Genomic DNA, 25774 nt, shown 5'->3' on the forward strand with positions numbered 1-25774 from the left:
CAAGGGACCACAAGGAAAAACACTGGGACAATTGGTAAATATGAAGAAGACCTAGATTAATATTAAATATTAGACTGACCTAATCGGTGACAGTAACGGCATCAGAATGGGGGAGACTATGATTAGTTTTAAAAGCACATCCAAATATTAAGGGGCAGTGGGATAGCATGTCCAGAACTTTATCTCAAATAGCTCGGAAAAAATATAGTGACATATATACAAAATACAGAGGGTAAGAGCAGCACGGTGAAGTGTTACCAACTGGGAGCAAGGGCAAATGATAGCACAGTGACTTCCCCTCAATTCTCACAACTTAAAGTTCCAACTCCTGAAAAGTAACAATGACAAGGAACACACCTGTTTCCTGATCCATGTGGTCTGATGCGGACTGCTCATCTCGCCGTTCTGATGACTGTGAAGATGCTCCTTCCGTGACAGTGGGACTCTCTGTTTCTACCTCTCCTAACTCTCCTTCTATCATAGTGGTGATTCCTCGGACAAGATCCAACAGACAGTGGAACGCCACGGACATGGCATAGCCTTCTGGTATAGTTGGGGGTTCAACTTTGTCCAGCATCTCTAGGCTGAAATCACAAGAAATACAAGCACTGATGAGAAGGCAAAGAAAAGAACCATGAACAACCATTTCCATAATGTGTAGACTCTAAAAGTTACTAATAGGAAGAAGGAAGGAAGGAAGGAAGGAAGGAAAGAAGGAAGGAAAGAAAGAAAGAAGGAAGGAAAGAAAGAAAGAAAGAAAGAAAGAAAGAAAGAAAGAAAGAAAAGAAAAGAAGAAAGAAAGAAAAAAGACAGACAGACAGACAGGAAGGAAGGGAGGAGAGAGGGGGGAGGGAAAGGGAAAGGGAAAGGGAAGGAAAGGAAAGGAAAAAAGGGGGGAGAAAAGAAGAGGCCTTACTGAGTTCGTTTCATTTGGAACACAATCCTTCTCCAGTACTTTAAAACAATCAGAGGGGCTGGTGAGATGGCTCAGTGGATAAAAGGTGCTTGCTGAAAAGGCTGATAATCTAAGTTTGATCTCAACATGACGAAGGAGGGAACTGACTTCACACCGTCACACATGTGCTATGGTGCACATACATGTGTACACACATAAAATGTATTTTAATGTAAATAAAAAGATCAGAAAAATTAAGGTCTAGCTGCTACCATAACGACTTCTTGATATAAGGTGGCATCTTCACTATTCTTTGCTGTGAGAAGTATAAAACCTAACACAAAATATGTAACATAGATTACTATGCTTCTTAATCTCTTATTTTAAAATGACATAAAAGAGAAGACTCTTTTACGAGGGAGAAAGTATAACTCTGAGATACCCAGAGCACAGGTGACCTCAGAGACCATCAGTCAACAGTACAAGGAGCACTGGGGGACATTTGTGTGTAAAGCCCAAATCTACTACATAGGAGCAACTGTTCAGAAAGCAAGACAGTAAGTATGCCTTATGTGCTAATTTAGGACAAATGAGGAGCTATGGTTCTGGATCCCTCAAAATGGTCATTTCTCAGGCTAAGAACAGAGTGACAGATTCACCTGCAAAGAATGAATGGTGAATAGTTGTAAGCTGTATTCCCATCCAAAGAAAAGGAGATGTCAGAGCCCTATCTCTTATACACAAAACTAACGAGAAAGAAATCAATGACCTATATATAAAAGGAATCACAAAACTCTTAATGATGTGTGACTATGTCTCTTCTCGAAACAGTTTGTTACATGTAACACCAAAAACACAATCAAAACATGGGTAAAGTCACTCCATCAAAATTGGAAACTACTCTGTTCCACGGGCAGAAGCAAGAAAAAGACAACTTACAGAACAGCAGAATGCTTCTGCAACTCATGTGAACACAAGAATTATACATTTATACACAAGAAAGTTCTAGAATTTAGCTCTGTAACAACTTCCATTTCATAGATTAATTAGGTTAAATAAAGTTGAATTTGCCAAAGGGAACTCTATTCTAGATGAGCTGTGTACATGAAGTCTAAAATCAAACCACACACTTAACTAAGAAGCTATGTAGGGCAAGGGAGTCAACTCAGGTAAATAAATCACATTTTGTTTTGTTTTTTTGCTTTTCTTTTCTTTTCTTTTTTTTTTTTTGGAGCTGGGGACCGAACCCAGGGCCTTGCGGTTGCTAGGCAAGCGCTCTACCACTGAGCCAAATCCCCAACTCCTCACATTTTGTTTATAGCGCTACTAGTACCCCATAAGTAGTAGAAAATGTAGACTTGCTTAAAATTCTCAGAATATGACAAAACAAAGTAAGCCCCAAAGTGTATCAGCAATATTAAATCTACTGTAGACAGAAGTACTTTAGAATGAAATAGCATCTTCAGTGGTAATTACTTATTATAGAATAATGCTGCTACTACTTACTAGGTGGCTTTAGCACTGCCTTGAACTGTAATCGTCAGGATAGGTATCCAAGCTCCTCGGTACTCAAACGCTGGCAGCAGAGTGACACCTGCACCAATGCCCACCACCCCTGAGTTAGCTGGTGCTGAGGCTGGGCCACCAGCATTGTTGTTCCCTGTTAGGGAAGGAGGAAAAGCAAGCATACCAACTTATTCCTTGATTACAAGTCAACAAATCCCAGTGTCTATTCAGACTTAAAGATTCTGTGCTCTCAAGTGTGATACCTATAAATGACATCTGTTGACTCAGTTTACCCAAAGTCTATTTCCTTTATATAACCACTTAATTTTTTACTAGCTAATGCCTAGGTAGGCAGTAGCTCGGCTGGTAAAGCATTTGTCACACAGGCATGAGGACCTGAGTTTGCTCTCCAGTGCACACAAATGTGTACAGCTCTCCAGTGCACATAAGATGTGTATGTATGTTTTAAAATGGTGGAAGTTATAGTTTATACTCAAACTCACAGTGAATGAAGAAAACATGCAACTCAACAGAGAAACTCCAACATGAGTAACTGATGGATACACAAAGTAGTGCTTGATTTTGCTCCTCAATACCCACAAGGATCTTGTGGCTCGGTGATACACACACGCAATCCTAGCACTGGGGAGGCAGAAGCAGGCAGATCCAGCACCCTGCTAGCCATCCAGATCACCTAATCAATGAGCCCCAGGTCCTAGTGAGAGAACTGTCTCAAAACACAAGCTCCTAGTAAATGACAATCAAGGTTGCTCTCTGGCCTACACAAGTGTGCATGCACATGACCTGTGCTTGCACATACATGAACACATACAGTTATAGGAATAAACAAAAATACAAATCTCTTTTAATATATTTTACAAAATTTATATTTTATAAAAATATGAACCTCAAAATATTCAGGTGGTTTAACTTTGTATAGGCACAAACTTCTCTCCTAACACTGACTACTATAAACCAAGGGAGAAAGTGAAGACACATATGGCGACGACAACATTACCAGCTTGGTTGGCTGCAGCAGGATTTCCAGTAGGTGGGACAAGAAACAGAGACTGGATAAAAGACCCCAGGGCATTCACAATGTCTCGGAAAACCTTGGTGGAATGTTGCTTCATGTCATACGACTGACAAAAGGACCTGCAAAGTAATTTTAAACATTTCTGGGAAAAGCATTTTAATGTACTACTCACATTTTAAAAGCAGTAATATTACTTAATATTTACAATTCCATATTTGGTATCATTCTTTATGCCTGAGTGGTTTCTCTAATTTGGGTTAGAAACAAAGATTTGTTTGACAAAGGTCATCACAAAGCAAAAAAGAAAAGAAAACGGTGGCTGCACTTGTTTAGTAAAAGATGGCCCACGACCTGTGTGTCTGACCTCTCTCAAGTCATCCTGAGCTCCCACTGGTGACTTCATGCACATAAACGCACAATCTCTTTGGTAACCATCACTAATCCTACACATAAGCACTGAGTTCCTCTTAACTGAGCAACAAGGTTACCAGGCTGGTACAGGAGTCCGGCTGCGGCTTTACCTTAACAACCGAGGCTGCACACAGAGCCTGTGTATCGACTCCACGGCAACGGCTCGGAGCCACTGTGGCTTATCTGCATCCAAAAACTTCACCAGAAGGGACAGAAATATTTCACACTCAGTCACCTACAAACAGCAGATTTTAAAACATTTGAGTCAAAAAGAAATCATAATAATGTCAAATCATCTTAACAGTAACTAGAAAAGGCAGAACTAGTTCAGCAGAAAACAACCACAGCTTCTCTCTAACTATATACCTAAAATATTAATGATCTGCTAAAACCCTTATTTTCAGAAAACATGGTATATCATCTTGCCATCTCTAGTCCTACAAACAGCTAACAGACGTACGATCTAACCTTCAGTAATACAGCACATGTATGCTACAAAGAAAGAGGCAGTTGGTGTTGTGCTGGTTTAACTACACTCCTGTGCTTGAATGTTTGGCCCACAGGGCATGGCGCTATTAGGAGGTGGCCTTGTTGGAGAAGTGTGCACTGTGGAGGCAGGCTTCGAGATCTCATATAAGCTCAAGCACACCCAGTGACACAGTGTCAGGCTGCTGCCTCAGACCAAGATGTAGAACTCTCAGCTCCTTCTCTAGCACCATGCCTGCTTGCCAGCTGCCATGCTTCCTGCCATGATGATAATGGAGTGAGTAAGCCTCTGAAATGGCAAGCCAGCAACAAGTAAAAGTTGTCCTTTAAAAGAGTTGCATGGTCATGGTGCCTCCTCACAGTAACGGAACCCCTATGACAGGTATGATGGTACAGGCAAAGAGAACTAATATGTGACTGTCACTTAGCTTCACTCTGAGCTACTGAAAGGATGACCTAATGAATAGTGGGACAGCATGGTTCTTAAGGGTAGTGGTTCTCAAAGAGGCTGTTGAACACTTTGGAGTTCCTGGAGATCAGTTATGGGAATGTATGTGGTCAAATGCATTTTCATAAGAATACTATTATGATTTGTTACTTTCAGTGTAGTAAGACTTGATCTGATAGTACAAACACAATAGCATTAGAACACACACACACACACACACACACACACAATTCTAACATATATACATCTATTTTATCTAAAAACAACTGATGCTTAATTTCCACTGTTAACTTGATTGAAGGAATAAGCACCTAGGCATTCATGAGGTCCATGTTTGAGCACATCTGTGAGGGTGCTCTCAAAGAGTAAGATTAATAGGAAGGACAGTTCACCTTGCATGTGGGTGACACCTCCAACAAAAGCTGGGATGGAATAAAAGGGGGAGATGGAGGAGGCCTGACGCCATAGGCATGATCTGTCTGCTTCCTGGCTACATTCCCCACAACTATGACATTTCTGCCTAATGCAGGCCCCAAGTAATACAATCAGCTATCTAAGGACCAAAGCCTTTAAAACCAGGAGCCAAGGAGTAAGTCTTCCCTCCTGTACGTCCATAGGTCGGGTATTCTGTCAGAGAAACATGAACGCATAAAATTGTATATAAAAACATGCCCAGAAATTAATACTTACCAAAAGACTGTAAAACTGCTTGATCAGAACAGACACCACTCTCAGTAAACGCATGCAAATAGGAAAATATGGTTTTTCAACTGGTGCTGGAGAAGATGAAGTACTGGAACCTTGTCTGAACTTTATATTTGGTGAAAAGAGCTTGATCACAAGTGGACACACCCTTTCTTTGAGGAGAAAACTGAATTCTTGATGCTATTTGCAAAGGAAAAAAATTACCAAGTTTGTAGTGATACTTCTAAAAACTTAGATTATCATAAATGATCTAAATTAATGAGTTTTTCTTGTACTATAAATACATTCTGGTTACATCTTTCTCTCCTGTGCTTGCTACACCCCTCCCCATCTCACATCCCATTCCTTACACATCTCTTTCCACATTCACTGTTTCTTGTTCGCTTTCCAAAGATTTTAACCAGCACTGTTTGTGCAATCTGACACCACCTAACTGATCTAGTTGATCACATGAAATTTGAAGGATTAAAATAATAAAGTGTATTTGAAGTTCACCGTTAAATGCAGATTAAGCCTTGTATTGTCACTAAAGTGAAGACTAGTCATCACTATCAATTATATGTAATTAATACTTTCAAACTGAGTAAGATTGTAAGATATTTCACTATTGGGTAAGACGCTTGCCCCTTTCCCAGAATCTGATAGTTGCCAATATATCAACAGTAAGTGGTACTGTCTCATGAGGCCCTTTGTATAATTTACAAAGAAGTTTGAAATTTGCACTGTTCTTAAATGGATTAAACACAAACTAGAAATGTTTCAAGAAGTTTAAAAATTAATGTATATTTTAAAAAGAGAACATACATGATTTTACAAGTTTTAGTTTCCATTACTAAGAACACAAGACTATAAAGCATTTAAAAGGAGTAAAAACTTGATTAATAAGTATAAACAAGCACAACTATTTTACATGTTAGGAACTCTGTAAATAATTGTAGAAGTTTATTTGGAGTCACTGTGAGTCAGGTGAAATCCTTAACTTGCTAATCTTCATCAACATCAGCTGAGTAGTCTGACTCATGGCCATCTCCCCTGTCTCTCCCCGAAGCCTGGTCCTAATGAGAATGAATGGGAATCTGTAGTGGGGGAGGAAGTGGGGTCAGGACGCAGAGACCTGTAGACGGGGAGGCTCCAAGCACTGACAGGCGACCCCAGCGGAGACTCACAGCAGTAGGGAGATGGAGCCTGAAAAGGCCCCTTCCTGGAGCCAGGCAAGCAGGAACCCCAGTTGAGCAATAGGGACACCAACCCGGCCACAAAACCTTCCACCCAAAATTTATCCTGTCTATGAGAAACACAGGGATGGGGGAGATGGAGCAGAGACTAAGGAACTCGCCAAGCAATAACTAGAGACATCCATTCCATGGGCAAGCCCCAATCTCTGACATTATCAATGATACGCTGTTATGTTTGCAGACAGGAGTTTAGCATGGCTGTCTTCTGAGCTCTACCCAGTAGCTGACTGAAACAGATACAGAGACTCACAACCAAACATTAGATGGCGCTTAGGGACTCTTATAGAAGAGTTGGGGGGAAGGAGATAAGAACTCCTCAGGAAGACCAACAGAGTCAACTAACCTGAACCCTTGGAGCTCTCAGAGTCTGAACCACCAACCAAAGAACATGCATGGGCTGGACCTAGCATGTCCCACCCCTGCACTTATGTAACCAATGTACAGTCTGGTCTTCATGTGGGTCCCGAACAACTGCAGTGGGGGCTGTCCCTAAAGCTGTTGCCAGTCTGTGGGATGCGTTCTTCTAGTTGGGCTTCCTTGTCTGGCCTCAGTGGGAGAGGATGCTCCCAGCCTTGCATCAACTTGATGTGCCAAGGTGGGGAGCTACGTGGAGGAGGGTCTGTACTCTCTTAGAGGAGAAGGGGAGGAGAGGTAGGGGGAAGGACTGTGGAAAGGGGTGACCAGGAAAGGGGACATCAATCGGGATGTAAAGTGAAAAACAAAAAACAAACTAAAAAGAATAGTCTCACTTTAGTGACAATATATGGCTTAAGTCTGTATTTAATGATCAATTTCAAATATATTTTATTATTTTAACCATTCAGATTTCATTAAAATCACGAATGAATCATTTTAAAAAGTCATCCAAGTTAATAATTTAATGTTACAGAAAAGTAAGCAAGTTACAGGCAATTAATTTGCTCAGTAACTACCTATTAAAAACAAACAAACAAAACCAGAAGACTGTGTTTACTAATCTCATTTTCTGGAGATGAGCTAATAATCACTACTAACTTCTGATGTATGCTCTTATATTTTTTCACATATATTTCAATGTATGTGTTAATTCTTTCCATGTAAAATGGAATAGTAAGAGTGATCTAAACTTGATTCTAATATTTGTGTCAGTTTCTTTTACTACCAAATAAAAACCATGCTTGAGTACATTTGTGAAACTTGTCACTCACACTACCTGAGCTTTCCATGGTGCGAGATCAGCACCTTTCCAATGTGCCTGCTGGTACACTCGAGCACATCAGGTGGTAAGCACTTTACTAAGTGTGCCCTAGTACACTCGAGCACACGGGGTGATGAGCACCTTCCTAAGTGTGCACTAGCTCTCCAACCTTCCTCTTTCTCCCTCCAAAGATTCAACCTTCACTCAGTGTTTACACCTGATTTCCCGTGACTATGAAATCCTTGGGACAAAAAATGAGGGAGACACGGTATCTGTTTTCCAAAATCTGGCCTAAATTCAGTCTCATGGTTTGTGCTATTTTTGATCAGAGAATTGAGACCATTACTATACACAGTTATAAATGAAAAGTGCACGCTAATTCCTATAGACTTTGAAGTATTTAGTGTTTCCTATTCCTCATTCCACACTCTAGCATAATTATTCTTCTCTATAGTCTTATGAAAATGTTATCTTTCTCTTCAGTCTGAAGGATTCCTTCAAGTATCTTCTCTAGTAGTAGTTTAGTGGTCATGAATTATTTTAGTTTTTAATCATAGATGGTTTTCTTTTTCCTTCAATTACAACAGATAGTTTGGCTGGGTATAGTAGTAATGTGTGCTGGTAGATTATTTTGAGAACTTGAAATACACAATTATGAAATAATGGCTTTCACGGATTCTACTAAGAAATGGCTTATTTTAGGTGCTGGAGAGATGGCTCAGTGGTTAAGAGCACTAACTGCTCATGCAGAGGACCCAGGTTTGATTCCTAGCACCCACGTGGTAACTAAAAACCATCTGTAACTTCAGTTCCAGAAGATCAGACATCCTCTTCTGGCATCCATGAGCAGTGAATGCATGTGGTGCACAGACAAAACAACCAGAGAGTTACCATAAACAAACATGGAGATGAAACAACCAGAGACATTGACAAAAGAAAACAAAAAGAAACAGCATATTTTCACACATCTTTCTTAACTCCATAGCTTGGGGAAATTTACCTAAATAAGTTTCTAAGATTTACTCAATAATAAACTTTTAAAATGTTGGGGGTAATTACAAAAAAATAAATCAACATTAGACTGATGGTTTTTTCCTTACGCCTATAACCCCGGCCCTCAGGAGACTGAGGCAGGTGCACATGGAAAAGCCCTGTCATAAAAGAACAAAACACCATCAACCACACACCCTCAGACAAGCAAGTCACACAAAGCAGCTTTGGTCTGAAGCCTGAGGCACACCCACATCTTCTAATACGGAGGAATACATGTTGGTTTCTTGACAAATATCTGGTAAAACAACTTTGTGACAAACTAACGTCGATTGGCTTACTTGTAAAAACACTTGTGGAAAATCATTAAGGACAGACTCTAGCAACTCAAGGCCGAATGTCCGAGTCATTTCCGTCATGCCTACTAGCCAGTAAGGGGCGTCAGCATTAACCAACTGACAGAGGTCCTGGGAAATTAAAAAAAAAAAAAAAAAATCAAACATCATGTGTTATGATAACATATGCGTTCCACAACTAAGTTTATAAAACAAAAACAAAGCAAACCTCTTTTTCTTAAAAAGTAAGCATTAGCAATTCCAATTTTTACAAATTACACATTGAGAATTTAGTAAACCTTTACAGAAGTATGTAATTATAGACGATAAACAGCTATAGGCAAGTATTAGTGTTATCTTAATGAGGAATAAGCTTTTAATTTTACTATACTTAAAATGACTTAGTCATGCCAATCGATGTAAAAGCAGACATTTCTATATCAAAGTACATTAAGTAGACTGCAAATCTATTTCTTAAACATTTCTCATTGAAGGAACGTTTTTGTAGGATTTGTCATCCTTAATACACCTATTTTTCTAGTTCTGAGTTTAACTTCACTTCCTTAGGGTGGGTCCCAACACTTTATCATGCTAGTTACGTACACAGTCGACACAGAAATCTTTGTTCAATTTTTTAGGATTACTTTAATATAATATTAATACTTTTAATTTTTATGCAATTTTGTGCATTAAAATTACAACTAACATGAATTCTACAGTAAAACACCTGCACAAGCTATATGTTACAGGAAGAATTTCTGTCAACTGAAGTACCTGGAAGAGCATATATGCGTCTTTCGCACAGGGTCTCAGCGTGCTGACAGACCGTCTGTTACTGTTTCCTTGGATCAGCACTGGAGGGTCTATATCTGCAAAACATGCCAGAAACCAGAGTTCAGAATGACCTTTTCCCAAACCACATGCTATGTTTAAAAGTCATCCTTTTATATAACCACGGTTTCTGTTTGAAGAACCATGTCTTCAAATGAGATATCTTTGTATAAAAACAGTAACAATTGCTCATTTTCTTACACCTTAACAAGCTTACTATTTTTATTGCATACTTGATCTTCCCAGTTTCTTGCTTTGCAGCTTTTATCATGTGATCTCTGAATCTGTATAAAATAGCAAATGTAAAGCTTACCACTTAGCCATTTTCTCTGCCCCTTACCACATGCAAAGGATCTGCCACGACTGCTGTCAGCCATGGGTTGCATCGCCTAAGAATCAGCTAGACCGGTCTCTCCCGCTGAGCCTTTGTTAATTAGTAGGGAAGATCCCACTCTTTGGGCTGATGACATGGAGGGTGGGCAAAGATGCCTGACACCGAGCCTGAGGACCTGAAGCTCGTGATGCCCAGGATGGACACGGTGCACGCTAAGAACTGATTCTCCCCAGTTGTCCTCTGACCTCCAACGTGTGCTGTGGTACATACTTACATACTTGTATACATACACACATATGCACATGAACACACACATACACAAAGTGTAATAATTTTAAAAGACACATTCTTTGTAAAGTATAGCAGCGTGTTTTAAAATCAGTATTGATGTAATAAATAAATAAAAACTGTTCTTGGTCATTTTTTCTGTGTTATTAAAATAGAAAGCAGAAAATGGTATACTAGCCTCTAGAGAAACTTGGGAAAAATACTACTCCAGGAATTACACAAGGTTATGAATATAAGACATTACAGTAGGAAAGTGTCCTGTGCTTAGTGTGACTCTGAGTATCCCTGATATTTATAACAACTACAACTGTACTCATACTTTTCCTCAGAGGAAAAATGCAGGAAACTCATGTCCCAGTTCCAGTAGGAACATTCTAGCAAACCAACAGTGAAGATGCCCATCTAAATGCAAAAACTTTTATCAACAGTCAGCTCAGGAAAGACAAGGTAATTATTAGAGGATGCACAACAGCCATATTTCCCAGTATTCCATTTTACCAGCATCCCACACAAACATCAAGTTAAATGAGTCATATGGAACACCAAGGGTTAAGAAAAAAGATGCACGACTGAAAGGGAAAAGTAGCTAAGCATTTTCAAGGCAGTAGATGGTTCCACAGGTAAAGGTGCCTGTGGTCAAGCTAGCTGACCTGCTCGGTCCCTGGGATGAAACTGAGGGAGAGCATGCAGACCCTCCGCAGACGTGCTGTGCTAGCCTGCCTGCACACACCTAAACACACACATTTTCTTGCTTGAGAAAAAGAGCCAGGTAGTTCACGGCTGTAGCACCTTAGGATCTTAGCCACAGCAGGTGGGAATATCATTTGTCATCCGACAGAGTTACTACTGAAACGTTCCTATGCTGAGAAACTCTCCCAAGTTACAACATGTTGAACAGCAAGTATCTGTCGAGTCTGCAAAAGAACGTTTCTAACTTAAAAATAATTCTAAATCACAAAGAAACAGCTCATTATAATCAGAGTATTTACTAAGATGTGAAAGACTAACATACACCATAGCTTCTGATAGATGCAGGCAAAGATTCACATGAGGAGGCCTATGCGTGGGGATTTAACTCTCTGTGGTGACCCGAATAGTGGAAAGCACAAGTGGGAGGCACTCAAGACAGCTCTAAAACCAAATGGTACACAGGATCTAGCAGGAGCATGTCAGTGGATTAGAGCACAGCCACACCATACAATCCAGCTATTAAAAGGTAAACAGATAAAAGAACACCACAAATATTCATATTTACAAATAAAATATATGCAATATAATATTTTGTTAAATTGTGAAATTATCATCCTCAATGGGGAGAATCTATACACATGTTAAAACTTAATATGGAAAAATGAAACATCTACTCAGTGGTAAAATAGTGAATCATTTGTCCGTCTGTCTGTCTGGGTTTTTGAGACAGGATCTCTCTGTATGTAGCTCTGACTGTCCTGGAACTAAGACCCACCTGCCAAGTGCTGGAATTAAAGGCAGATGCCAGCTGAATGATTTATTTTTAAATTGCTGTCAACTTTTAAATGTCATATGGTGTGGTGGTTTGAATAAGAATGGTCCCTATCCACTAATGTGCTTGAATACTTGGCCATAGCACGTGGCAGTATTAGGTGTGGCCTTGTTAGAGTAGGTCTGATCTTTTTGGAGGAAGTGTGTCACTGTGAGGGCAGACTCTGAGGCCTCATATGCTCAAGCTATGCCCAGTGTGTCACAGTCTCCTTAGCTGCCTGCAGACCCTCTCAGCTCCTCCTGCTCCATGCCTGCCTACACTGCCACACTTCCCGCCTTGGGCATACTGACTGACCCTCTGAACTGGAAGACAGCCCCAGTTAAATGTCTGCCTTTAGAGGAGCTGCTGTGGTTATGGTGTCTCTTCACAACAATAAAATTCTAATTAAGACATATAGCATGTGTACATGTACATGTGTATATATGTATTACATATGTACACACACACACACACACACACACGCACACACACACACACTAACTGCTATGGCTAATGCTGACTGTTAACTTGACAAGATTTAGACTCTCCTTCAAGGACACAAGCTCCTGGGCATGCCTGTGAGGGAGCTTCTAGATTAAAGTGAAATGGAAACCTACCATAAATGCACCACCGTTCTGTAAACTGGGATCTGAACACAGCATCTCTCTCTGCCTCCTGACTACGGTGCAGTGTGCAGTCGCCCTCCACTCCTCTCATATACCTTCCTCCGTATCCCCTCAAATGAGGAATGGAGATAAACTGTCCCCTCCTTGAGCTACTTTAGTCAGAAAATTCACCAAGCTAACAAAAACGAAAGGAACTTCGCACATATATAACACACCTGCACCTACCACACTTACATAATACATATCTGTACACATGAATGCATGCATTTGTGTGTGTGTGTGTGTGTGTGTGTGTGAGAGAGAGAGAGAGAGAGAGTGAGAGAGAGAGAGAGAGAGAGAGAGAGAGAGAGCATGTGTGTGTGTTTTCAGGCATTTTTCTGAGTGTTCACGACAGAAGGAGACGGCTGTCAGCCTTTACCTCTGTGCCTGTCGTCTTCAGCAACCATCCTCTCGAAGACAACAGTTACGACCTGTCGGACTGTAGCAGCAGCCGTATTATTTGTAATATTGTCCTTTGTGAAGTGGAGTCGAAAACAAAGAACTATTGCCTAGGAAAAAAATTCCTTAACGTGAAGTGAAACTGAAGAGCAGCGTCTGTCCGATGAAACGACAAGTAAATAATCTGGTTCAATTAGACATTAAAAGTTCCACCTTTTTATAAAATAAAACCACACAAATCCTCAGGTTTCAAAATAGTTCAGTCTCAGTAAATACACTGCTATATAAGGCTAGCTAAGATACTTCAAAATACTTTTTTCCAAATATACTTCATTTAATGTATATGTGAGTGTGTAATTTTTTCCCAGAATGACTTGCTTTAGACCTAGCAAGTATTCACGTTTGTTGTATCACTAAACACTTAGAGAAGGACTGTATAAGTTGCTAAAATACAAGTGAAAGCACACTATTAGTGAAGAGTGCCCCACTTTTCTCTTTAAAAAGCATCTTTAGTAAGGAAACATGCACATGCTGAGTCGCACTCCTTAAAGGCACACAATCCCAGGAGCTCCCTCCGCCTGCGCAGAAGGATGCGGCAGTGGAGCACACCGCAGTGGTGCCGCACTTCTGCCCCCCACCCCCACCCCACCGTGCGCTTCTCACACACCTCTGCATTCATATCCTCTCCTGAACCACGGAACTGTCTCAGTTTCTTACTACTGACCACTCAGCATCTTCTACAGTTTTATATAAAAGATTCATTCATTACGATTTGTCTGGCATCTTTCATTTATAACCTATGCATGGAATTTGAGTGTGCTGCCTGTGTATCGGTATGAGTTTCCTTTTTATTACAGACGAGACTGTAGGGTGTGGCTATGCTACCATTTCTGTTGACGGACATTTGGATAGTTTTCCGTTTGCTGCTCCTCTGAGTAGGCCGCTAGGAACATTCAAATCTAAGTCTAGAGAAGACAACACTTCCCTTTGCACTGGAGTAGGAATGGCATGGCCAGGTCACAGGGAAATACAGGTTAACTTTTAAAGAAACTGCCAGCTTCCCAAAATACATCTACAGTGCTGTAATTCTGGATGTGTGTGGATTTCAGAGCCATTCCATGTGCATTCACTATGTGGACGGTGGCATTTGTATAAAGGTTAGCTGCTCTGACAGGCAGTGACAGACAACACTGACGTTAGCTCTCGGTTCACTAGCCTCTTCCCACACACCCACTGTCACAGAGGCTGCAGTTCTTCAAGTGTCTTTAGACTTGTTTGTCCAATCTCCATGTGGAAAATAGTACTTTAAAGAGTTCCTTAGAAGCACACACGTGTCCTTTGTCAGATTGCTGCAATTGTTCTCCTTTACCCTGTGACTTATTTTATGATTCATGGACCACAAGATTCAAGCTCTAAACGGTTGCATACACCACTATCATAAAGATCTAAAAGTTTAATACTTTGAAACAGTTGTTACTGTTGGAAGAAATACAAAATTCTGTGCCTTATCAACTCACCAACAGTTTTAAAGGAATTATTTTTCATTTTATGTTTGAGTTTTTTGCTTTCACTAGGCATGCCTGGTGCCTGAGGGGGCCAGCAGGGGTGCTGGTTACCAAACCCAGCAAAAGCAACCAGTATGCTTTTTGTTTGTTTTGTCAAGACAAGGTTTCTCTGTGTAGTCCTGGCTATCCTGGAACTCACTCTGTAGACCAGGTAGGCCTTGAACTCAGGTCCAGCTGCCACTGCCTCCCACGTGCTAAGATTAAATGCATGAGCTACCGTTAGTGCTTTAAACCACTGTCTCTCCAGTGCTCTTATGTTTAGTTTTTAAGTGGCACGCCCTGTAACAGAAAAATTACATTTCAACTTTAAAAAAGTGTATTATGTTGTTATACAGAAGTCTTTATGTTGATCAATTTTGTACTATACCTTTGTACTTGAATTTCATTGGCCAATACTTCATTTTCAACTAGTTAGCATACTAAAATAAATTCCATAATCACTTCCTTCTGTATGTATGTGCAGGAGTGCATATGTGAGTGAGTTCAGGTGCCCAGTGTGCATGGTGGGTGTGTGAAGGCCAGTACGGTCCACCTGGTTTTTGAGACTGAGTCTCTCATGGAGCCTGCCTGCCTGCCTCCCTCCCTCCCTAGTATAGACTGGCTTACAATGGTCCTCAGGGGCCGACAAGTGCTTTAACTTAACACAGTTAGAGGAGCCTAGGAAGGGAAAACCCCACCGGGGAATTGCTGCCTTAGTCGGCCTGTGGGCAAGTCTGTGGTCAGTTTCTTGATTAGTGGTTGATATGTAGGGTCTATCCCACTGTGGGTGGGTTGTATAAGAAAGAAAGCTGAGCAAGCCAGCAGACAGTACTCCTCCACGGTCTGTTTCAGTTCCTGCCTCAAATGTCCTTGATGATGGACTATAACCTGTCAGCTCAAGTACGAGGGGTCCTCCTGTTTGATCCCACCATGATTTGTGAGCCAGCACACCCTTGGTGCTAACCCTTTCACAAGGGTACTAGAGAAGCAACTCAGGTGCCCATGCTTGTGAGCAAACACTGTGCTGACTGAATCATTCCTCAAGCACCAGTTCTTTTTCTTTAGTATGAAAATTGTAACATTTTATATATTTTAAATATATTTATTACAAGAATAATTGGATAGCAAGAAAGCAGATGGAACTGCACACGAACACTGCATTCACAGACAGGGCCTGGAAGAATGAAAGAGCTGTCGTGCTCTAAGAGCACCAAGGTAACATCTGAAGGGATGGCTGTACAGACCATAGGAGCACCAAGGTGACATCTGAAGGGATGACCATACAGACCCACTTGAGACCCTGTAGACTGAGACTGTAGACATCTCACTTCTATGAGAACTATCCTCCCTAAGAGCACAAACATGAAAAAACGTTGGCCATGGTAGCACATGCCTTAATCCCAGCACTTGGGAGGCAGAGGCGAGCAGATCTTTGTGAGTTTGAAGCCAGTCTGGTCTAAATAGCAAGTTTCAGGCCAACCAAGGCCACATATTGAGACTTTGTCTCCAAAAACAAACAAACAAACAAACAAACAAACAAGTTCAAAATACTCCTAGAGAATAAAGCATGAGCTGAGAACTGACTGTGTTGCTTTCTGTTCTACAGAATATTTCATGATTTTAAAACGTATGTAACAGAACTATTAATATTCCAGGGAGGATGGGAGACGGGAAGAAAGTAAATGCTGGCTATGAAACCTCATCTGGTATAAGTGCTCAAACAAGGGTTTGGCCCTTAAGAAAGCCGACACGATGAAGGCATCCTCCTTCCTCTCACGTCCCTTCTCTTCCCTGCCCTACAGCTGCTCAACATTCACAACTAAAGGCAGCAGCAGCCACAGGCTGGTTACGCAGCCTAACGGGATGTCCTCTCATCTGGGGGGACTGACTCAAAGGTTGACCAATAACTATAGAGAAGTGATTTGCTCTTCCTTCCAATGGCTCTAGGAGTCCATCTTTTAATCAGCGTACTTAAACACTACCTCAAGCATTTATAAACACCAATTAGTTAAGTTTCTTACCTTGGAAAGTGCCTCGTCATGAACTACGGTGTTGGTTGTTAAGAGAACAAGAACTGTTTGAAGCAGCTTAAGTTCTTCCAGGCTGTTTTCCATGAGCTGCCAAAGCATGTTAATTATGTTTCCAGCAGCGGCCTGTGAATCAGAGGACGGCACACAAAGTCAACCAGACCTGAGAGATGATGAGAGTCACAGTAACATGGTTTACTTTCAACTGTCAACTTAGATACACACAGAATACACGAGCAACTATCAATTCAGATAGATTCTACTTTAAAATATGAATTATGTTATGTAACTATTTTATGGCACTGAAAACTTGATTCTAAAATCAGCACGTGTTCTATAAAAACCATGCCTTAGACTACAAGTAACTCAATGGAATGCAGTTAATCTTTAATGTTAGCTTCATTTCTAAAGTTATTTTTCTTTCATAAAACTGCCTCATAGGAGATACAGATATGCTTCACTCTTCCCGTGAATGACTCTGACGTGACTCTTAAACCACTCAGATAAAATCTTCAACTTACCTCAGACACCACTTCGTGTGACATGAGCCTCTGGATGGCCGCTAAACACAGCTGAGTGACCTTTGGTTCCTTGGTTCCACACCCCATTAGGAAAGGCTGCACGACTTCTGAGCTGTTCTCTTTCAATGCTTTATTCAGAAAAGATATCAGATGACTTACTGGATCTATTCATAAGGACGAATGTCTGTCTACACACTTAGAACCTATGGCAACTCTTTCTATGTAAAGTAAATATCCAAACAGAAACAAGGAATAAGAATTCAGGCAATTCAAACAGAGAAGTCTTCACCTCAACTACAGGCGTCCCAGGCTTTCTCTAACAGGGGATTTTGGCTCCTCCCATCTGCTACATACTCTTTGAGAACATGGATTCTTACAAGTTCAGAAATTAACATTTCTTCATGTTATACAAGAGTAAAATAAACAAGAATTCATATTATAGAGCAGAAAGTGGTTCAAATTGTATGGCATCATTCCTTCCACAGTTCATAGGCAGACGCCCTGCATTATTTTTATATGCTGCGAATGTTTATAATGCTAATTTCTTCAGGAAATAAACACAACTCCTAGACAATAGCATTCTTCCTGTTATTATGGAAAGAGTATTTTAAATTAACTAGTAAATACACAAACTTTTATTCCAAACTTTTATTTAACTTCTACTAACTTTATTAGTTTTAAAGTAGCAATAATAATTAAATTCAATTGAATGACTAATTTATAACAAAATTTAAAAATTGCTTAAAGACAAAAAAGATAAATAAAACAAGTCTGTCACTTTCAGAGAAACTAAACAAATAGCATGGAATTTTAAATAAAGAGAACATTAAATGTAGGAATCTGATAGCCGTTTTCAAGGAAATAAAACTCATTAACTACATGTACATCTGACTCAGAAAATATTTTTTCAAAAGCATTTGGGAGAAAATCATTCGCAATCATGACTGAAAGTATGAAAGCCACCACAGCCATCGTTCCCTTTTACCGTGTTTACAGTACCAGCTATGAGTTTCCTCCTATGAAGCAGGCCTCAAACCCAATAGAGAAGAGTTGACTTTACCCAGTATGCTCACGCCACTTTAGCCCAGATAGGCACATCATGCCTGCAAGACTGGCATTGGAGGCTATAGGCGTCACAGCTAGGCAAGAAGAGCGCTGCTGGCTTTCCTGAACAGCACCTTCCAGCAGCACAGTGGCAGCTATCCGAAGGGAAGCCTTCAGCTCAGTTCCAGCTTGATTTCCCTATACCCCCACCCACAGTGTGTGGGGCTCCACTAGCAGGTCTCATCAGCTGGCTCTGGTGGCAACCAAGAGCTTGTATAGCTTTCGGCACCTCTGGGGATTTCCCTGGCAAACACTCAGGAGGAGGGGTCTCACTCACACCTGGCAGTGGCCTTTTGTTTAATAACCCTGGACTTTTAGACCAACACTGCCTAGACATTAGGACATCTCCTTTCTGACTCTCTCACAGATATTTTTAAATGGGCTTAAAAAGCGGTAAGTTTCCATATGGGTTTTCCATGCATCCTTAGTTCTGCTCAGCCCTGCTCCCTTTCTTCCTCCATGCCCTATTGCTGCTTCCCACACACTCCTCAAATTCCTCACTGTTTTCATATCTACGGTTTGATTTCCTTCTTCCTGCAGGGCAGACTCCACCCAGACAGCAGCCTCTCTCCACAGACTCCAAGTTAAACACACAAGGGTACAGATCTGAAGCTGGGACGTGTGAGAGACAGAACACACATGTGCTCTGCTGCTCTGCGCCTAGGGTACCTTATGCGGTACAATGCTCTTATCGTTTCCACCAGTTACCTCCAATTTTTGGTTAGTTCTTAATCCCAATTTTACATGGTACTTTTTGACATTTATCCATTATATATAACATGCTTTGTTTTTTGATTGGTATGTTTACTGTCAAATGCATTTTAGTTTGTTTGATATTTCATTTTAAATTGATTCTTTGAGAGTTTCATACATGTACACTTTTTTTTTTTTTGACCATGCCAACCCTCCACTCTCCCCGGCTCCTTCCAGACATCCCCTCTCCCCGTTCCCCTCCCAACTTGATGCCTTTTCAAAGCCTATTGAGTCAACTCTGCTGTCTTTATGTCTAGGGTGTGGGCCATCCACTCGAGCACAGGCAGCATGCTAGCACGGACACTTCCCTGAAGAAAACCGAGTCTGTAGAACAGCCTCAAATGCCAAGACTCTTCAGTCGGGGATGGGCTCCATGAGCCCCTCCTCTATTTTATGTAAAATTTCTGACTGGCTTGATCTTGTGTAGGTCTTACACAGACAATCAGAGCCACTGTGAGCTCTTGAGTGCAATGGCCCAGTTGTTTGCAAAAGACATTGTCACTGATGTCTTCCCCAACCCCTGATCCTTACAATATTTGTTCCCCCTGTTCTATAATGTTCCAGTGGGGAGGGGGTGTGATACATATGTGCCATTAAGGGATGAGCATGTCACGGTTACTCTTTTTCTGTACTCTGATCATCTGTGGCTCTCTGTATTAATTTACCAACAAATTTCATAATTTTATTTGTATTTACAGCTGAACAAAATTCCACTGTGTATTATGTACCATAATTTTATTAAACATCTTGGGCTCTATCAGTGAATTTAGTTACTGCTGATGAACTAATCTGCCATGATGCTAAGCTATCTTCTATATATGTGTGTTTATAACCACAGACAAATGTTACTCACTCCCAGCCTCTCTATGCAGAAGACGGGAGGAAATAATGTAAGTGGAATATAGGGAGAAGGGCTGTGAAATGTTGTCTCTGGGTGTGACACAACCAGTGTAGATGAGACCACACAGCGCCTGTGGCACCTGCAAGAGCCCACAGAAAACTGAACTTGTTAAAAGTCAAGCACAGATTAAGGAAGGGGTTCCCTCCTGTTGAAGTATTGCCCACTGATGCATTCTGGGGAAGAAAGTAATTATTGTTCATTGGCACTAAATTCCAAGTCCACGTCACACAACCCTAGTGAGGTCTCAGGAAAAAAAAAAAAAAAAAGAAGCAAGACATGACTGTTTGAAAGGGAACTGAAGGGAGGTAGAGAGGTTTCTATTAAGTAACCATAATGTACTTTGCACATGAAACAAGTGGTTTTTTTTTATTTTGATGTTGAATATTTAAATCTATTTTCTGCCTTTCAAAGTACACACTATGGAATGATAAACTAAGACTACAACTTCCGACGACATTCTCTGTAAAGCCCCTCACTGGAGTATCATAAATTACTAATTTAGCACAGCTTGGAGAGAGACTCACACTGGGAAAGAGGAACAGAGCCCTAGGGCTTTCTTTCCTATTCCCTTACTTTCTGGAGCATGAAAATTTTAACTCAAACCTGAAGACAGTAATTCTATAACTGCAAATTCTATATATTGCAAAGACATTGAAGTAAGCAATTAAAATATGATTTTTTGAACTGATATAATTCTGTATATTATGGAATCATAATGGAATAAAACTAGAAATTGAATAACAAGAGAAAACACAAAAAAGCTACAAATGTTTAGAGATCAAACAACACATTCTTAAATGGCCAGTAGATAATTAATCAAGAACAAATTTTTCCTAGGATCAAATACAAAGGACAGTATAAGTTATTTGAGATGCAAAAAGCAAAAACAAAACAACCACCACCACAACAGCAAAGCCAACAGTTGCAACTGGAACTTTAGAGTTATGAACGTTTACATTTTAACATCATAAAGATTTCAAATAACTGAACAATGAACTTCAGGGTCCTAGATAAAGAACTGAAACCCCAAAACAGCAGACAGGAAGAAATAATAAAGGGGAGAAGTTAAAATAGAACCAACAAAGCAAAGAAAAATAGAAAAACACTAATAAAAACCAGAAAAAATGGAACATAATACCAATGAAATCCAGAGCATGATTCTTGAATACTTTGAAAATCCATCATCCAATAAGCTAGAAAATACTCAAGAAATGGATAAATTCTTAGAAGTATAACTTATGAAAATGAATTCAAGAGACTATGGAAACCTAAGTGAATTCATAAAAATAACAAACTGAAGTAGTAATAAAGAACCTCGAGAAAGGAAAGGCTAAAAGTGGCCACATTCTATCAAACCTTTATCAAAGAGCTTGCAGCAGTGTTCCTCAGGCTGACTCATAAAGTAGAAAAGAGAAGAACACTACCAAACGCACTCTGTGACGCTAGCATTACTGATACAAAACCAGATAAAAACCTAACAAAAGCATCGAACGCTCTGGTCTGATTTCTCTGATGAACACAGAAGCCAAAGTTCTCAATAAAATACAAACCAAATTTGAGAAAATGTTAAGAAATACACCATAATCAAATACACATCATTCAAAATACAAAGATGACCCAACATGTATGGTCAACAAGTTTAAGGAGCACATGAACGGTGTAAGGACAAGAATCAAGTGATGATCCTAATGGACAGGGAAGGTCTTTGACAAGCTGAGCATCCCTTCAAGGCAGGTAAAGTGAAGAGCAGGAGAATGTCTCAATACAAGAGCGGCTCTGGACAGCAATCTCATACACAGCATATGCGAATGGGAGAGGAGGAGAGCAGTCCCTTTACACAAGGAACTCTTCCATTCCTGTCCAACCAATACAGTTCCCAAAATCTTAGAGCAATAAACCATGAGAAAGAAATAAAAGGGATAAAATAGAAAAGAAAGAATGCCTATTTGCACATGGCATGATCTTAGTCTTAAAATAAGACCCTAAACATTCCACCAGAAACCTCTCAGAAGTGGTGGGAAATGTGAGCAAAGTAATGGTGTGAGCGATCTCAGCAGAGGAAGACGTGTTGCAAGCCTGGCTTCCAGCTCCCTCCTTCCCATTGTGATTAAGTCCAGGAATCCAAAGGACAGCACATGCTTTGTTCTCTTTCTGCCCTTACAGCAGTGCTGGACGCCAGGACCAGGCCTGAGTCTCCTCCATGCCTGGCTGCCAACAGCTCTGCGTTTCTTCCAGTCCCACTTAATCACGACACACCAGTTTGACTAGTAACACACGAACCTATCTTGACAACATTGGTCTTCACAAGATGTCTGAACACAACCATGATTTCCAGGAGACAATGGATCCAGAGAAGGCCTCCAGTCCCTTTATGTCAGAATTCATGATTAGACAAAAACTCCAAGCGTAAACCCAAATAATATTAGGCTGGGTGTGTGATATAATTCACAGCCTACGTTAAGGAAGGGCTCAGTGTTCCCATGTAATACAATAATAATAGCAACAGGTCCTGCCAAAGCTGGACTCCCAGTGAACGTGATTGTTGGGGGGAGGGCGGCAATGGGGGGGAGGATGGGGAGGGGAACACCCATATAGAAGGGGAGGAGGAGGGGTTAGGGGGATGTTGGTCCGTAAACCGGGAAAGGGAATAACATTTGAAATGTAAATAAGAAATACCCAATTTAATAAAGATGGAAGAAAAAAAATAAATAAGAAGATAGAAGCTTGATAAAGTTTTCTAACAGAATTGCTGTCCATGTGAAAAAAATCAACTTAAAAGTGTTCACCTATCAAATGTTCTGTTTTTCCCCCTCTATTTTTTGTTAATCAATAATAGTTGTTTTTTAACAAAAAAAAAGGAAAGAAAGAACAAAGGCTGGCTCTAGTTTTAGACAGCATTTCATTTTAGAAGGGAAGTTTCTGGCAGGAAGACATACGTGAGGGAGCAGGCGAGTAAATGGAATGGAAGACCCCAGGAAGCAGCGACCAAGATGAAGTACAACAGCCATCTTTCTTTCTCCTGGGATCCTTATGCAATGCTTACTTTAAAGGACTATGTTGCAATGTACTCTATGGTGTTAAGCAAGCACACTGCTGGAGAATGGCTCGGCAGGTAAGACCCGACTTCAGTTCCCAGTACTCAGATGGAGGCTCACAACTGCCTGCAGCTCTACTTCCAGGGGATCCGATCCTACTCCTGGGCCTTCCTGGGCATCAGGCACACACACGGCACACACACGGTACACATACAGTGATGCAGGTAAAACACTCACACACACAAAATTAAAAAATAATTTTTAAGATATCACAAATGCATATATCGATAAAACTATACTAAAACAAACAGGTAAATTGCTTTTTATGTCAGAAAAAATTCTGAAGTATATTTGCTCATTGCTATTTAGAGACTTTTTTAGTATTAAGACTATGTAGACAGAAAAAGGTAAGAAGTCTAAGAAACTAACAGAGTCGCAGATAGTGATTAAGGTTTTACATGCATACTGATGCTAGTTGAAAGCAGCCATGGTAAATGCAATCACCAGGGTTTGGGCTAAGAGTTAGATATAGAACTTTTAAAGATATTACAACTTGATAGATTTCTCTGCTAAAAATATACATTAAAAAGCAGAATGTAACTTTTATGTTATACACGCCTTCTTGAATTTTAGTAGCTTGTAATCTAGGATAACAATCAGTTGTAGCATAGAGCAGTCAAGTGAATATTCTCCGTGGGTAAAGTGTGTCAACTGAGTAGTGGTGGTGGTGGAGAAAGCAAAGATGAGAAAGAGCATCCTTGATTCGAAGGAGCTGGAAGCTTTAAGGTTTCTCATTTCAAGGAATTGTATAGCTTACCCCTGGGAAATACAATCAGTTCACAATTGAGGGGCATTCACATGTTCTATAGCATGAACAACATACTCAGGTGCATGTAAATGCTCAAAACTGATGGCATTCTTTAAAGAGTCTGTTTAATTGTTAGTAAAATCTTCACCACTAATTGAATTCAATGCAAAAAAATTACCTGCCAAAATTTCGGTGTTTCTTGCAGCTATTGTTTTAACTTTTATTATTCCCGATTCAGCAGCCTGTGGGAACAAAAATAATTAGCAAATAAAACTTACTAAAAACAGAATTATGTGTGAGAAATAAATACAAAATTAAAAGTGCGAAGAGTCACTATCATGTTTATTTTGCAAACACTAGAGACCCAGTAGTGGCACACACACACACCACATGACAGAGCCCTGTCATCTGGCTTACTCACATGCAAACTGCACTTTGCCTGATGCCATCCTGTGCTTAAGGCATACCTAGAATGCCTGAACACTGTACAGAATTATATATTCAAAAAATACAACAAAAACCCAATGAGAAGAATGAGATTCCTTTCCTCTTTGCACACATCTCCCCTTTCTACCACACACTGCAAAGCCCCAAAATCAAGTAAAATTACTCTCATGAACTAACAGCCCAATTCTATTTTTTCCTTTCTATATTTTAAAAGTTTATTTATAAAGTATGTATTTGTAGGGAGCTATAAAGTTCAGAGAGAGCATTGGGTCATTTGAAACTGGAGTTATAAGTGCTTGTTAAGCCACCCAATGTGGGTGCTACAGTCTAATGTCAAGTCATGAATGCAAACCCACACACACACACACACACACACACACACACACACACACACACACGAAAAGAAGGGGAAGTCACATTTATCCCTAAATTTAAGGAATCACCACAGACTATTGCTACCTTAGACATTAGACCTACTTCATCATTCCCCAATTTTTTTACAACATGTGTTGCTAGAAAATTTTACTAAACATGTTTATTTTTAAAATACATATATCAAAGTCATAGTAATGCTAGCATAGCCTACATAGTCTAGTGAAGAGGAAACTTAAGGGTTCTTTAGAAAGTTGGTTGGATGATGTTTTGCTGGGACAAACACATGAAGGAAGGTTTTGTTAAAGTGGATGCAGGAGAAAGGCTCAGGCAGACTCGTGAAGAAACACTGTGCTGAAGCAGACACAGGAGAGAGGATGCTCTGCTAAAGCAAGCATGTGAAAGGACACACGATGAAGGATCCTTGGCTAACAACACACATGTATTGGTCCGCCTTGTACTGCGTGGTTGAGCTGCATTTGTTGGGAAGCCATAGAGAGAAACACACCAAAAACCTTCTGGTGTGCTGCAGTTTTTCAGTGTACTGGGGCTGACTGGATACACGTGCAGAGCCAAGAACCGTGCTGAAGCAAGGCATGTGGAGGGCACGTAATGTTTGGAGGGTATAACTAGGACTCCGTGGAGGGACAGAGACAGAGCTTGGCCTGCTGGTACAGCTAGCGGTGCAATGCTTGTGGGTTTTGCATCTTTGCTGATCTTTGTTTCCCTGAGAGAGGCACAGCCTAGAACCTGGCACTCCTCCTGGTTCTTCCTACTGACAAGCCAAGGCCAAGGCTTGGCTGCCTCTGTTAGGTCAGGCCACCACTGTTGCTATCCCGACTCTACTGAACTGGACTGCTGTGTATCCGTCAAGTATTTGCAAGAGGATGGAGCTGCCGCTGCCTGCTGACCTGTGAACTGAACTGCCAATTTCCAGACAACACAGATGGGAGTTGTTCCAAAGAGCCTTTCTAACAATTCCCCTTCCCCATATCCTTTCTTATTCACTACATCTGGTGG

The 25774-nt window shown here is 40.5% G+C and overlaps 1 protein-coding gene across 4 annotated transcripts in view; it reads right to left on the reverse strand.

Moving 5' to 3' along the window:
* The window catches only part of Mon2 (MON2 homolog, regulator of endosome-to-Golgi trafficking), a 74563-nt gene that overhangs the window by 40288 nt on the left and 8501 nt on the right, over positions 1–25774 (reverse strand). For 3 of the 4 annotated variants that reach the window (XM_032913259.1, XM_032913251.1, XM_032913243.1), the window contains exons 2-12: positions 24114–24177; positions 17335–17462; positions 16808–16939; positions 13223–13352; positions 9999–10093; positions 9231–9356; positions 5473–5667; positions 3959–4083; positions 3420–3556; positions 2402–2555; positions 358–584 (exon numbers count right to left, since the gene is read on the reverse strand). In XM_032913259.1, coding sequence (XP_032769150.1) covers positions 358–584; positions 2402–2555; positions 3420–3556; positions 3959–4083; positions 5473–5667; positions 9231–9356; positions 9999–10093; positions 13223–13352; positions 16808–16939; positions 17335–17462; positions 24114–24177 — 1513 coding nt within the window. Of the gene's footprint in view, positions 1–357; positions 585–2401; positions 2556–3419; positions 3929–3958; positions 4084–5472; positions 5668–9230; positions 9357–9998; positions 10094–13222; positions 13353–16807; positions 16940–17334; positions 17463–24113; positions 24178–25774 lie in introns of those variants that run through there. The other variant, XM_032913234.1, reaches the window with a different exon arrangement.

This window comes from Rattus rattus, chromosome 1, assembly GCF_011064425.1.
Source record: "Rattus rattus isolate New Zealand chromosome 1, Rrattus_CSIRO_v1, whole genome shotgun sequence".
NCBI lineage: Eukaryota > Metazoa > Chordata > Mammalia > Rodentia > Muridae > Rattus > Rattus rattus.